Below are 14,718 nucleotides of genomic sequence, written 5' to 3' on the forward strand. Positions count from 1 at the left end.
TGCAAGGAAGGAGGGAGGAGGAATGTGCATTCAGCTGAGTGTCATTTGCACTGACACCTCATCTGCAAGTGCCTCTTGTGAAGAATGAGCCCCAGGCTGTGCGCCTCCTCTAGTGGAAAAATCCAGAAGGCCACATTGCTCTGAGGTTATTTATTCTGTACTTCTTTCCATACTCAGCACTCTGGAAGATGCAGAGATTATATGTTACTGGATTCTCAGAAAAGAGAGCACTTAGGGGCTCAACTTTTGCAGCCAAGACTCAACCCTTGGTTCTCCTTCTCCTGCTCTGCTGTTACTTATGTTGTCAAGTCTCAGAGAGGCTGCTCCCTTGTGTCAACAGGCAGTAGGCAGTTCCAGATTTGTGTCTCAAATTTCACCAATCCTTAGGAAACACAGCCTTTTCCTTGGTGGTTTATGCACAAATGTTAGAACTGAACAAAACTGGCTGAGCCTGGGTAATGTGCCTATTCTTGAGCCCTGACCTCTGAGATTAGGGGTTAAAAGATGCTGATCAATTTCATCAAACAAATTCACTCTTCCCTGAATCAGTAGTGATGAAGGGGGGCTCGTCTTGGGCCACATCCTTCTCCATGACCTAACCAGTATGTATGCATGTGTAGGTTATGACTCCACACAGATCTTGTACACTGTCAGAAAGGCTCACCCAGAGAGGCATTTAATTATCCCACTTGTTTGCATCCATCCTTCCATCAACAGACAGTCAGACAGTCAGGGTTTTCTGTTGGGTGTCTGGGCCTGGAATGCTAAGGAAGGTGGTTCTTTTTTTCTTTTTCTTTCTTTCTTTCTTTTTTTTTTTGTCTCTTGATCTCTATTTGATTTAATTAATTAATTAATTAATTAATTTCAATATATGAAATTTATTGTCAAATTGGTTTCCATACAACACCCAGTGCTCATCCCAAAAGGTGCTCTCCTCAATACCCATCACCCACCCTCCCCTCCCTCCCACCCCCATCAACCCTCAGTTTGTTCTCAGTTTTTAAGAGTCTCTTATGCTTTGGCTCTCTCCCACTCTAACCTCTTTTTTTTTTCTTCCCCTCCCCCATGGGTTTCTGTTAAGTTTCTCAGGATCCACATAAGAGTGAAAACATACGGTATCTGTCTTTCTCTGTATGGCTTATTTCACTTAGCATCACACTCTCCAGTTCCATCCACGTTGCTACAAAGGGCCATATTTCATTCTTTCTCATTTCCACGTAGTACTCCATTGTGTATATAAACCACAATTTCTTTATCCATTCATCAGTTGATGGACATTTAGGCTCTTTCCCTAATTTAGTTATTGTTGAGAGTGCTGCTATAAACATTGGGGTACAAGTGCCCCTATGTATCAGTACTCCTGTATCCCCTGGGTAAATTCCTAGCAGTGCTACTACTGGGTCATAGGTTAGGCCTATTTTTAGTTTTTTGAGGAACCTCCACACTGTTTTCCAGAGTGGCTGCACCAATTTGCATTCCCACCAACAGTGCAAGACAGTTCCCGTTTCTCCACATCCTCCCCAGCATCTATAGTTTCCTGATTTGTTCATTTTGGCCACTCTGACTGGCGTGAGGTGATATCTGACTGGCGTGAGGTGATATCTGAGTGTGATTTTGATTTGTATTTCCCTGATGAGGAGCGATGTTGAGCATCTTTTCATGTGCCTGATGGCCATCCGGATGTCTTCTTTAGAGAAGTGTCTATTCATGTTTTCTGCCCATTTCTTCACTGGGTTATTTGTTTTTTGGGTGTGGAGTTTGGTGAGCTCTTTATAGATTTTGGATACTAGCCCTTTGTCCGATATGTCATTTGCAAATATGTTTTCCCATTCTGTTGGTTGCCTTTAGTTTTGTTGATTGTTTTCTTTGCTGTGCAGAAGCTTTTTTTTTTTATCTTCATGAGGTCCCAGTAGTTCATTTTTGCTTTTAATTACCTTGCCTTTGAGGATGTGTCAAGTAAGAAATTGCTACGATTGAGGTCAGAGAGGTCTTTTCCTGCTTTCCCCTCTAGGGTTTTGATGGTTTCCTGTCTCACATTTAGGTCCTTTATCCATTTTGAGTTTATTTTTGTAAATGGTGTGAGAAAGTGGTCTAGTTTCAACCTTCTGCATGTTGCTGTCCAGTTCTCCCAGCACCATTTGTTAAAGAGGCTGTCTTTTTTCCATTGGATATTCTTTCCTGCTTTGTCAAAGATTAGTTGGCTATAAGTTTGTGGGTCTAGTTCTGGGGTTTCTATTCTATTCCATTGGTCTATGTGTTTGTTTTTGTGCCAATACCATGCTGTCTTGATGATTACAGCTTTGTAGTAGAGGCTGAAGTCTGGGATTGTGATGCTTCCTGCTTTGGTGTTCTTCAAAATTACTTTGGCTATCCGGGGCCTTTTGTGGTTCCATATGAATTTGAGGATTGCTTGTTCTAGCTTCAAGAAGAATGCTGGTGCAATTTTGATTGGGATTGCATTGAATGTGTAGATTGCTTTGGGTAGTATTGACATTTTAACAATAGTTATTCTTCCGATCCATGAGCACGGAATGTTTTTTCATTTCTTTATGTCTTCTTCAATTTCCTTCATAAGCTTTCTATAGTTTTCTGCATACAGATCTTTTACATGTTTGGTTAGGTTTATCCCTAGGTATTTTATGCTTCTTGGTGCAATTGTGAATGGGATCAGTTTCTCTATTTGTCTTTCTGTTGCTTCATTATTAGTGTATAAGAATGCAACTGATTTCTGTACTTTGATTTTGTATCCTGCAACTTTGCTGAATTCATGTATCAGTTCTAGCACACTTTTGGTGGAGTCTATCGGATGTTCCATGTATAATATCATGTCATCTGCAAAAAGTGAAAGCTTGACTTCATCTTTGCCAATTTTGATGCCTTTGATTTCCTTTTGTTGTCTGATTGCTGATGCTAGAACTTCCAACACTATGTTAAACAACAACGGTGGGAGTGGACATCCCTGTCGTGTTCCTGATCTCAGGGAAAAAGCTCTCAGTTTTCCCCATTGAGGATGATGTTAGCTGTGGGCTTTTCATAAATGGCTTTTATGATTTTAAGTATGTTCCATCTATCTCGACTTTCTCAAGGGTTTTTATTAAGAAAGGATGCTGAATTTTGTCAAATGCTTTTTCTGCATCGATTGACAGGATCATATGGTTCTTATCTTTTCTTTTATTAATGTGATGTATCACGTTGATTGATTTGTGAATGTTGAACCAGACCTGCATCCCAGGAATGAATCCCACTTGATCATGGTGAATAATTCTTTTTATCAGCTGTTGAATTCGATTTGCTAGTATCTTATTGAGAATTTTTGCATCCATATTCATCAAGGACATCGGCCTGTAGTTCTCTTTTTTTACTGGGTCTCTGTCTGGTTTAGGAATCAAAGTAACTCTAGCTTCATAGAATGAGTCTGGAAGTTTTGCTTCCCTTTCTATTTTTTGGAATAGCTTGAGAAGGATAGGTATTATCTCTGCTTTCAATGTCTGGTAGAATTCCCCAGGGAAGCCATTTGGTCCTGGACTGTTATTTGTTGGGAGATTTTTGACAACTGATTCAATTTCTTCGCTGGTTATGGGTCTGTTCAAGCTTTCTATTTCCTCCTGATTGAGTTTTGGACGTGTGTGGGTGTTTAGGAATTTGTCCATTTCTTCCAGGTTGTCCAGTGTGTTGGCATATAATTTTTCCTTGTATTCCCTGATAATTGCTTGTCTTTCTGAGGGATTGGTTGTAACAATTCCATTTTCATTCATGATTTTATCTATTTGGGTCCTCTGCCTTTTCTTTTTGAGAAGCCTGGCTAGAGGTTTATCAATTTTGTTTATTTAAAAAAAAAAAAACTCTCGGTTTCATTGATCTGCTCTACCTTTTTTTTAGATTCTATATTGTTTATTTCTTTGCTGATCTTTATTATTTCTCTTCTTCTGCTGGGTTTAGGCTGTCTTTGCTGTTCTGCTTCTATTTCCATTAGGTGTGCTGTTAGAGTTTGTATTTGGGATTTTTCTTGTTTTTTTGAGTTAGGCCTGGATTGCAATGTATTTTCCTCTCAGGACTGCCTTTGCTGCATCCCAAAGTGTTTTGATTGTTGTATTTTCATTTTCGTTTGTTTCCTTATATTTTTAAATTTCTTCTCTAATTGCCTGATTGACCCATTCATTCTTTAGTAGGGTGTTTTTTAACCTCCATGCTTTTGGAGGTTTTCCAGACTTTTTCTGTGGTTGATCTCAAGTTTCATAGCATTGTGTTCTGAATGTGTGCATGATATGATCTCAAGTCTTTTATACCTATTAATGGATGTTTTGTGACCCAGTATGTGATCTATTTTGGAGAATGTTCCATGTGTACTCAAGAAGAAAGTATATTCTTTTGCTTTGGGATGCAGAGTTCTAAATATATCTGTCAAGTCCATCTGATCCAATGTATCATTCAGGGCCCTTGTTTCTTTATTGACCATGTGTCTAGATGATCTATCCATTTCTGTAAGTGGAGTGTAAATTCCCCTGCAATAACCACATTCTTATCAATAAGGTTGCTGATGTTTGTGATTAATTGTTTTATATTATTGGGGGCTCCCGTATTCAGCACATAGACATTTATATTTGTTAGCTCTTCCTGATGGATAGACCCTGTAATTATTATATAATGCCCTTCTTCATCTCTTATTACAGACTTTAATTTAAAGTGTAGTTTGTCTGATATAAGTATGGCTACTCCAGCTTTCTTTTGACTTCCAGTAGCATGATAGATAGTTCTCCATCCCCTCACTTTCAATCTGAAGGTGTCCTCAGGTCTAAAATGAGTCTCTTGTACACAGCAAATAGATGGGTCTTGTTTTTTTATCCATTCTGTTACCCTATGTCTTTTGGTTGGAGCATTTAGTCCATTTACCTTCAATGTTATTATTGAAAGATATGGGTTTAGAGTCATTGTGATGTCTGTAGGTTTCATGCTTGTAGCGATGTCTCTGGTACTTTGTCTCACAGGATCCCCCTTAAGATCTCTTGTAGGGCCAGTTTAGTGGTGACAAATTCCTTCAGTTTTTGTTTGTTTGGGAAGATCTTTATCTCTCCTTCTATTCTGAATGACAGACTTGCTGGATAAAGGATTCTCGGCTGCATATTTTTTCTGTTCATCACGTTGAAGATTTCCTGCCATTCCTTTCTGGCCTGCCAAGTTTCAGTAGAGAGATCCATCACGAGTCTTATTGGTCCCCTTTTAAATGTAGAGCACGTTTATCCCTAGCTGCTTTCAGAATTTTCTCTTTATCCTTGTATTTTGCCAGTTTCACTATGATATGTTGTGCAGAAGATCGATTCAAGTTATGTCTGAAGGGAGTTGTCTGTGCCTCTTGGATTTAGGAGGGTGGTTCTTATCTGAGATCCCATTCTACTGCTCTGAAGACACCTGTTCTCTCCTAGAGTTGTTAGCCTGTCTTACATTTTCCTTTAAAATGTAAATAAATACCACCACATCCCACAGTGATTTGCCAATTCTCCTTAACATTTCCTCTTTTCTATCACATAGAACTGTCATAGTCCTATCTGTAAATGAATTTCAGTATTTATAAGCAGTAAACTTATTTTCTGGTTGTCAGTGTTTTGTTTGTTTTCTGCAGATATTTGCAAAGCAATCACTTTGATAGTACCTGTAAAGTAATCATCAAATCAAAAGCCTGTGAGATGATCTGCATATTGCAGAACAAAAGGTAATAGAAACCTACTACTAAGATAAACTGAAATTTTATTTTACTTTAAAAATTTTGATTCCAGGTAATGGGACACTGATTGGAGCATCGTCAAATGTAGTTTGTGCAGGAATTGCTGAGCAGCATGGATATGGATTCTCTTTCATGGAATTTTTCAGGTACTTTAAAGCTCATTTTAAATTTCTGTTTATTTGATCCCGAAGCTCACTTAATTAAAAAAAATAGCAATATGTACTGTTAAGCACTAGGATAAACATGTTTTTAGCAATTAGAGAGATGTTAGTGTTAGGTGAGCTTAGCTAAAAGAAAACACACATTAAAAATTTATTGCTGAGATTAGTTCATAACCCAGAGCATGATTCAGGTATTCTGAATAAGATTGACTCTAGGGGTCAATAAATGGTTGTAGGATTCCTGGGTATTTTATGTTGTTCTCTTGAAAATTCCAACTGGGAATTGTGCCTTGACTGTTAATGATGGGCTGCATAATGAGAATCTGTAGACCTCCCAGATTGCCCAGTGAAAAATCTTGTACTTGAAAGGACCCAGGAATATTGCAGACAGAGGCAGCCTGGCAACATGCATTCATGTGTGGACACCTATCAGGAGGGCAGCACAGAGATGAAGCCCTGGGTGAGGAAAAACAGCCAATGCTTGCTCCTACAAAGGAAAAGCTGCTCCAAAGGAGCAGGGCCCATGCTGGAGTCCTAACTCCCTGCGTGCCTGTTTTCATATGGCATCACTGCCCTTTGAAAGTAGGTGAATGGGCAGAATTGCCATTGGCAGCTCCAAAAAATGGTGCTGCTAAAATGAACTGACATTTGGTGTTGAACAAGATTTCTGTTGACGTTCTTAGATTGTAGGCTCACAGCTCATGTATGCACAGTGAAGGTTCTCAGAACCAGCCCTGCTTAAGATTTGAAACAGTAGCTCTGCCTGAGAGGCAGAGTGACCTGAAGCCTATGGAGACTGTGACCTTGGGCTTCTGCAGGGCACTACTTGGCTGGGCTGGGCCTGGGATAAAACTCCACTGTCATACCTTGGTAAGAACCAACATCAATTTCTGTGCATAATGCTGACTTTTGGCAGACTCATACTGGCCATTTCTGTTTATGAGTGACTAGTAATTCTTGACAGTTTTACTCAGACACTAAAATTAGTTAATCAAAACTCCTGGAAGACTTGGGCATGGGATGGAGGGACGAGGCCGGACAATGAGCTGTGGGGATACCGAATGTGCTCTACTCTCAGGAGGACTCTGGAACATTGTTGCCCCCACTACTAAGAGATGGGATCAGAAACTTATCACTTGACCACCATCTTCCTGTTAGAGTTCATCTTCCTCTGCTAGGCATAAAAGAAATAATCCTATCACTTAAACAAGGCTGTTATTCAAATGTCCCTGGTCTCCTTTGTGAGCCAGGCATGTGATACCCTGGCCCTCTACCTGCAGACAACCATGGCTGGACTCAATCTAGGGACTCTCATGGCCATTTAACAACACTGGTTGGTCTCACAAGTAGGCTTGAGAGGGCTGGTATTAATATCATAAAAGATTAAAGGATTTTTAGGGCAACTGTACCCCTGGTCTGATATTTTCTCCAGTGTAACTTTGAAATAATAATAAGGACATCTGCTTGACTAAAAGGTTGGTGTGCAGCCACTCAGATCATGCATAGAGCCCAGGGTTTAGCTCCAGCAGGTGATGTATTGCACACTGAACTTTCCAATATGTGCCCCTTGTGTGCAGAGTTACAGTGGTGAAAGCTAGGATAATATTTAGTAGCTTGGGAGCCTCAGAAAGACAGGGGCAAGACTGTCAGTTTCTCTTCCAAAACCTCTTTAGCTAGTGGCCTTAACAATGGCATCCAACTTCTTAGATGGAGAAAAAATATCTCTCTGGTTAGTAATGTTCAAGAGCCACATCTTATTTCTGTCTGGTTCCACCTCTGATCATTCTTCTTGTCAGGTCCTTGCTGCTCAGAAATCAGAGCAGTTTTCTCATAAATGGTCATCTAATTGTTCATCCCATATTTGCATAAAATTCTTGGTTTGAAGTTACAAATGTATTAAATGGACTTTTATCTACCTAATTTCAAAATTTCTTTCGGGGCGCCTGGGTGGCGCAGTCGGTTAAGCGTCCGACTTCAGCCAGGTCACGATCTCGCGGTCCGTGAGTTCGAGCCCCGCGTCGGGCTCTGGGCTGACAGCTCAGAGCCCGGAGCCTGTTTCGGATTCTGTGTCTCCCTCTCTCTCTGCCCCTCCCCCGTTCATGCTCTGTCTCTCTCTGTCCCAAAAATAAATAAACATTGAAAAAAAAAATTAAAAAAAAAAAATTTCTTTCACAAAAGGTGGCTACCTATGATACACAGTGCAAAATGTTGACTTCCCACTTTATTAAAAAAATTACTATTTTGGGGGGGTGCCTAGGTGGCTCAGGCAGTTAAGCATCCGACTTTGGCTCAGCTCATGATCTTGAGGTTTGTGAGTTTGAGCCCTACGTCGGGCTCTGTGCTGACAGCTCTGAGCCTGGAGCCTGCTTCAGATTCTATGTCTCCCTCTCTCTCTGTCCCTCCCCACTTGTTCCCTGTCTCTCTCTATCAAAATAAATAAATATAAATTTTTCTTAATAAAAAATCCCATTTTTAATGACTATATGAATATATATCCAAAGGGAAATGTAAAGGTAAAGGAATAAAATATAAAAGTAACTCATAATTTTGCTACCCAGAAATAACCACTAATCAAAATTTCGTGTTTTCTTCCATTTTCTCTTCCTCTCATGATACATAGATATTTGTTAAAAAATTTTTTAATCTCATTGTGTCTTACCTTTGATTTTTCAACATATTGGAACATCTTATCAGGTCATTAGTTATTCTTTCAAAATAGGATATGTTTATACCTACAACATGTGGGTATATCACTATTTTACTTTTGTTGGGCATATAGGTTGCTTCCTATTCTTTGTTATCATAATTAATGCTGTGTTGAATATCTTCACAGATAAAAATTTGTTTCATTATTGCTAGTTGAAAATAAACTTCCTGACATACAATTGCTGGCTAAGTGAATGGTTTTTTAATTAAGTTTTTCTGTTTAATTCCATTATGGTTAACATATACTGTTATATTGGTTCCAGATATACAATATAGTGATTCAACACTTCCTTACATCACTCTCTGCTCATCATGACAAGTGCACTCATTAACCCTCATCATCTATTTCACCCCTCCCCTCCCCCACCTTCCCTCTTAAACCATTAGTTAGTTCTCTATAGTTTCTTGATTTGTCTCTGTTTACCCCCTTTGTTCATTTATTTCTTAAATTCCCCTATGAGTGAAATCAAATGTATTTGTCTTTCTCTGACTGACTTATTTTGCTAAGAATTATACTTCCTAGATCCATCCATGTTGTTGCAAATAGCAACAATTCATTCTTTTTTATGGCTGAATAATACTTCATTGTATATATATAACACATACTGTTTATCCATTCATCTATCCATGGACATTTGGGCTGCTTCCATACTATGGCTATTGTAAATAGTGCTGCAATAAACATCGGGGTGCATATATCCTTTTTTTTTTATATGAAATTTATTGACAAATTGGTTACCATACAACACCCAGTGCTCATCCCAAAAGGTGCCCTCCTCAGTACCCATCACCCACCCTCCCTTCCCTCCCACCCCCCATCAACCCTCAGTTTGTTCTCAGTCTTTAAGAGTCTCTTATGCTTTGGCTCTCTCCCACTCTAACCTCTTTTTTTTTTTTTTCCCTTCCCCTCCCCCATGGGTTCCTGTTGAGTTTCTCAGGATCCACATAAGAGTGAAACCATATGGTATCTGTCTTTATCTGTATGGCTTATTTCACTTAGCATTACACTCTCCAGTTCCATCCACGTTGCTACAAAAGGCCATATTTCATTTTTTCTCATTGCCACGTAGTATTCCATTGTGTATATAAACCACAATTTCTTTATCCATTCATCAGTGGATGGACATTTAGGCTCTTTCCATAATTTGGCTATTGTTGAGAGTGCTGCTATGAACATTGGGGTACAAGTGCCCCGAGGCATCAGTACTCCTGTATCCCTTGGATAAATTCCTAGCAGTGCTATTGCTGGGTCATAGGGTAGGTCTATTTTTAATTTTCTGAGGAACCTCCACACTGCTTTCCAGAGCGGCTGCACCAGTTTGCATTCCCACCAACAGTGCAAGAGGGTTCCCGTTTCTCCACATCCTCTCCAGCATCTATAGTCTCCTGATTTGTTCATTTTGGCCACTCTGACTGGCGTGAGGTGATACCTGAGTGTGGTTTTGATTTGTATTTCCCTGATAAGGAGCGACGCTGAACATCTTTTCATGTGCCTATTGGCCATCTGGATGTCTTCTTTAGACAAGTGTCTATTCATGTTTTCTGCCCATTTCTTCACTGGGTTATTTGCTTTTCGGGTGTGGAGTTTGGTGAGCTCTTTATAGATTTTAGATACTAGCCCTTTGTCCGATATGTCATTTGCAAATATCTTTTCCCATTCCGTTGGTTGCCTTTTAGTTTTGTTGGTTGTTTCCTTTGCTGTGCAGAAGTTTTTATCTTCATAAGGTCCCAGGAATTCACTTTTGCTTTTAATTCCCTTGCCTTTGGGGATGTGTCGAGTAAGAGATTGCTACGGCTGAGGTCAGAGAGGTCTTTTCCTGCTTTCTCCTCTAAGGTTCTGATGGTTTCCTGTCTCACATTTAGGTCCTTTATCCATTTTGAGTTTATTTTTGTAAATGGTGTGAGAAAGTGGTCTAGTTTCAACCTTCTGCATGTTGCTGTCCAGTTCTCCCAGCACCATTTGTTAAAGAGGCTGTCTTTTTTCCCTTGGATGTTCTTTCCTGCTTTGTCAAAGATGAGTTGGCCATACGTTTGTGGGTCTAGTTCTGGGGTTTCTATTCTATTCCATTGGTCTGTGTGTCTGTTTTTGTGCCAATACCATGCTTTCTTGATGATTACAGCTTTGTAGTAGAGGCTAAAGTCTGGGATTGTGATGCCTCCTGCTTTGGTCTTCTTCTTCAAAATTCCTTTGGCTATTCGGGGCCTTTTGTGGTTCCATATGAATTTTAGGATTGCTTGTTCTAGCTTCGAGAAGAATGCTGGTGCAATTTTGATTGGGATTGCATTGAATGTGTAGATAGCTTTGGGTAGTATTGACATTTTGACAATATTTATTTTTCCAATCCATGAGCAGGGAATGTCTTTCCATTTCTTTAAATCTTCTTCAATTACCTTCATAAGCTTTCTGTAGTTTTCAGCATACAGATCCTTTACATCTTTGGTTAGATTTATTCCTAGGTATTTTATGCTTCTTGGTGCAATTGTGAATGGGATCATTTTCTTTATTTGTCTTTCTGTTGCTTCATTGTTAGTGTATAAGAATGCAACTGATTTCTGTACATTGATTTTGTATCCTGCAACTTTGCTGAATTCATGTATCAGTTCTAGCAGACTTTTGGTGGAGTCTATCGGATTTTCCATGTATAATATCATGTCATCTGCAAAAAGCGAAAGCTTGACTTCATCTTTGCCAATTTTGATGCCTTTGATTTCCTTTTGTTGTCTGATTGCTGATGCTAGAACTTCCAGCACTATGTTAAACAACAGCGGTGAGAGTGGGCATCCCTGTCGTGTTCCTGATCTCAGGGAAAAAGCTCTCAGTTTTTCCCCGTTGAGGATGATGTTAGCTGTGGGCTTTTCATAAATGGCTTTTATGATCTTTAAGTATGTTCCTTCTATCCCGACTTTCTCAAGGGTTTTTATTAAGAAAGGGTGCTGGATTTTGTCAAAGGCCTTTTCTGCATCGATTGACAGGATCATATGGTTCTTCTCTTTTTTTTTTGTTAATGTGATGTATCACGTTGATTGATTTGCGAATGTTGAACCAGCCCTGCATCCCAGGAATGAATCCCACTTGATCATGGTGAATAATTCTTTTTATATGCTGTTGAATTCGATTTGCTAGTATCTTATTGAGAATTTTTGCATCCATATTCATCAGGGATATTGGCCTGTAGTTCTCTTTTTTTACTGGGTCTCTGTCTGGTTTAGGAATCAAAGTAATACTGGCCTCATAGAATGAGTCTGGAAGTTTTCCTTCCCTTTCTATTTCTTGGAATAGCTTGAGAAGGATAGGTATTATCTCTGCTTTAAACGTCTGGTAGAACTCCCCTGGGAAGCCATCTGGTCCTGGACTCTTATTTGTTGGGAGATTTTTGATAACCGATTCAATTTCTTCGCTGGTTATGGGTCTGTTCAAGCTTTCTATTTCCTCCTGATTGAGTTTTGGAAGAGTGTGGGTGTTCAGGAATTTGTCCATTTCTTCCAGGTTGTCCAATTTGTTGGCATATAATTTTTCATAGTATTCCCTGATAATTGTTTGTATCTCTGAGGGATTGGTTGTAATAATTCCATTTTCATTCATGATTTTATCTATTTGGGTCATCTCCCTTTTCTTTTTGAGAAGCCTGGCTAGAGGTTTGTCAATTTTGTTTATTTTTTCAAAAAACCAACTCTTGGTTTCGTTGATCTGCTCTACAGTTTTTTTAGATTCTATATTGTTTATTTCTGCTCTGATCTTTATTATTTCTCTTCTTCTGCTGGGTTTAGGCTGCCTTTGCTGTTCTGCTTCTATTTCCTTTAGGTGTGCTGTTAGATTTTGTATTTGGGATTTTTCTTGTTTCTTGAGATAGGCCTGGATTGCAATGTATTTTCCTCTCAGGACTGCCTTCGCTGCATCCCAAAGCGTTTGGATTGTTGTATTTTCATTTTCCTTTGTTTCCATATATTTTTTGATTTCTTCTCTAATTGCCTGGTTGACCCACTCATTCGTTAGTAGGGTGTTCTTTAACCTCCATGCTTTTGGAGGTTTTCCAGACTTTTTCCTGTGGTTGATTTCAAGCTTCATAGCATTGTGGTCCGAAAGTATGCATGGTATAATTTCAATTCTTGTAAACTTATGAAGGGCTGTTTTGTGACCCAGTATATGATCTATCTTGGAGAATGTTCCATGTGCACTCGAGAAGAAAGTATATTCTGTTGCTTTGGGATGCAGAGTTCTAAATATATCTGTCAAGTCCATCTGATCCAATGTGTCATTCAGAGCCCTTGTTTCTTTATTGACCGTGTGTCTAAATGATCTATCCATTTCTGTAAGTGGGGTGTTAAAGTCCCCTGCAATTACCACATTCTTATCAATAAGGTTGCTTCTGTTTATGAGTAATTGTTTTATATACTTGGGGGCTCCGGTATTCGGCGCATAGACATTTATAATTGTTAGCTCTTCCTGATGGATAGACCCTGTAACTATTATATAATGTCCTTCTTCATCTCTTGTTACAGCCTTTAATTTAAAGTCTAGTTTGTCTGATAGAAGTATGGCTACTCCAGCTTTCTTCTGGCTTCCAGTAGCATGATAAATAGTTCTCCATCCCCTCACTCTGAATCTAAAGGTGTCCTCAGGTCTAAAATGAGTCTCTTGTAGACAGCAAATAGATGGGTCTTGTTTTTTTATCCATTCTGATACCCTATGTCTTTTGGTTGGCGCATTTAATCCATTTACATTCAGTGTTATTATAGAAAGATACGGGTTTAGAGTCATTGTGATGTCTGTATGTTTTATGCTTGTAGTGATGTCTCTGGTACTTTGTCTCACAGGGTCCCCCTTAGGATCTCTTGTAGGGCTGGTTTCGTGGTGACAAATTCCTTCAGTTTTTGTTTGTTTGGGAAGACCTTTATCTCTCCTTCTATTCTAAATGACAGACTTGCTGGATAAAGGATTCTCGGCTGCATATTTTTTCTGTCTAGCACACTGAAAATCTCGTGCCAATTCTTTCTGGCCTGCCAAGTTTCAAAAGAGAAATCAGTCACGAGTCTTATAGGTCTCCCTTTATATGTGAGGGCACGTTTACCCCTTGCTGCTTTCAGAATTTTCTCTTTATCCTTGTATTTTGCCAGTTTCACTATGATATGTCGTGCAGAAGATCGATTCAAGTTACGTCTGAAGGGAGTTCTCTGTGCCTCTTGGATTTCAATGCCTTTTTCCTTCCCCAGTTCAGGGAAGTTCTCAGCTATTATTTCTTCAAGTACCCCTTCAGCACCTTTCCCTCTCTCTTCCTCCTCTGGGATACCAATTATGCGTATATTATTTCTTTTTAGTGTATCACTTAGTTCTCTAATTTTCCCCTCATACTCCTGGATTTTTTTATCTCTCTTTCTCTCAGCTTCCTCTTTTTCCATAACTTTATCTTCTAGTTCACCTATTCTCTCCTCTGCCTCTTCCATCCGAGCCGTGGTGGTTTCCATTTTGTTTTGCATTTCCTTTAAAGCGTTTTTCAGCTCCTCGTGACTGTTCCTTAGTCCCTTGATCTCTGTAGCAAGAGATTCTCTGCTGTCCTGTATACTGTTTTCCAGCCCAGCGATTAATTTTATGACTATTATTCTAAATTCACTTTCTGTTATATTATTTAAATCCTTTTTGATCAGCTCATTAGCTGTTGTTATTTCCTGGAGATTCTTCTGAGGGGAATTCTTCCGCTTGGTCATTTTGGATAGTCCCTGGTGTGGTGAGGGCCTGCAGGGCACTTCCCCTGTGCTGTGGTGTATAACTGGAGTTGGTGGGCGGGTCCGCAGTCAGTCCTGATGTCTGCCCCCAGCCCACCGCTGGGGCCACAGTCAGACTGGTGTGTGTCTTCTCTTCCCCTCTCCTAGGGGCGGGATTCACTGTGGGGTGGCGTGGCCCGTCTGGGCTACTTGCACACTGCCAGGCTTGTGATGCTGGGGATCTGGCGTATTAGCTGGGGTGGGAAGGCAAGGTGCACGGCAGCGGGGGGGGGGCAGGCTTAGCTAGCTTCTCCTTAGGTGATCCATTTCAGGAGGGGCCCTGTGGCAGCCGGAGGGCGTCAGATCCGCTGCCGGAGGTTTGCCTCCGCAGAAGCACAGAGTTGGGTGTTTGCGCGGAGCGAGCAATTTCCC

At 40.0% G+C, this 14,718-nt stretch overlaps 1 protein-coding gene across 1 annotated transcript in view; it reads left to right on the forward strand.

The window, feature by feature from the left end:
• Window positions 1-14,718, forward strand: part of OCA2 (OCA2 melanosomal transmembrane protein) — a 424,483-nt gene that overhangs the window by 310,055 nt on the left and 99,710 nt on the right. The window contains exon 22 of the mRNA XM_047086660.1: window positions 5,772-5,865. Coding sequence (XP_046942616.1) covers window positions 5,772-5,865 — 94 coding nt within the window. The remainder of the gene's footprint in view (window positions 1-5,771; window positions 5,866-14,718) is intronic.

This window comes from Lynx rufus, unplaced genomic scaffold (genome assembly GCF_022079265.1).
Source record: "Lynx rufus isolate CCGP_SWC_20201006 ecotype Redwood Valley unplaced genomic scaffold, mLynRuf1.p SCAF_21, whole genome shotgun sequence".
In the NCBI taxonomy this organism is placed as follows: Eukaryota; Metazoa; Chordata; class Mammalia; order Carnivora; family Felidae; genus Lynx; species Lynx rufus.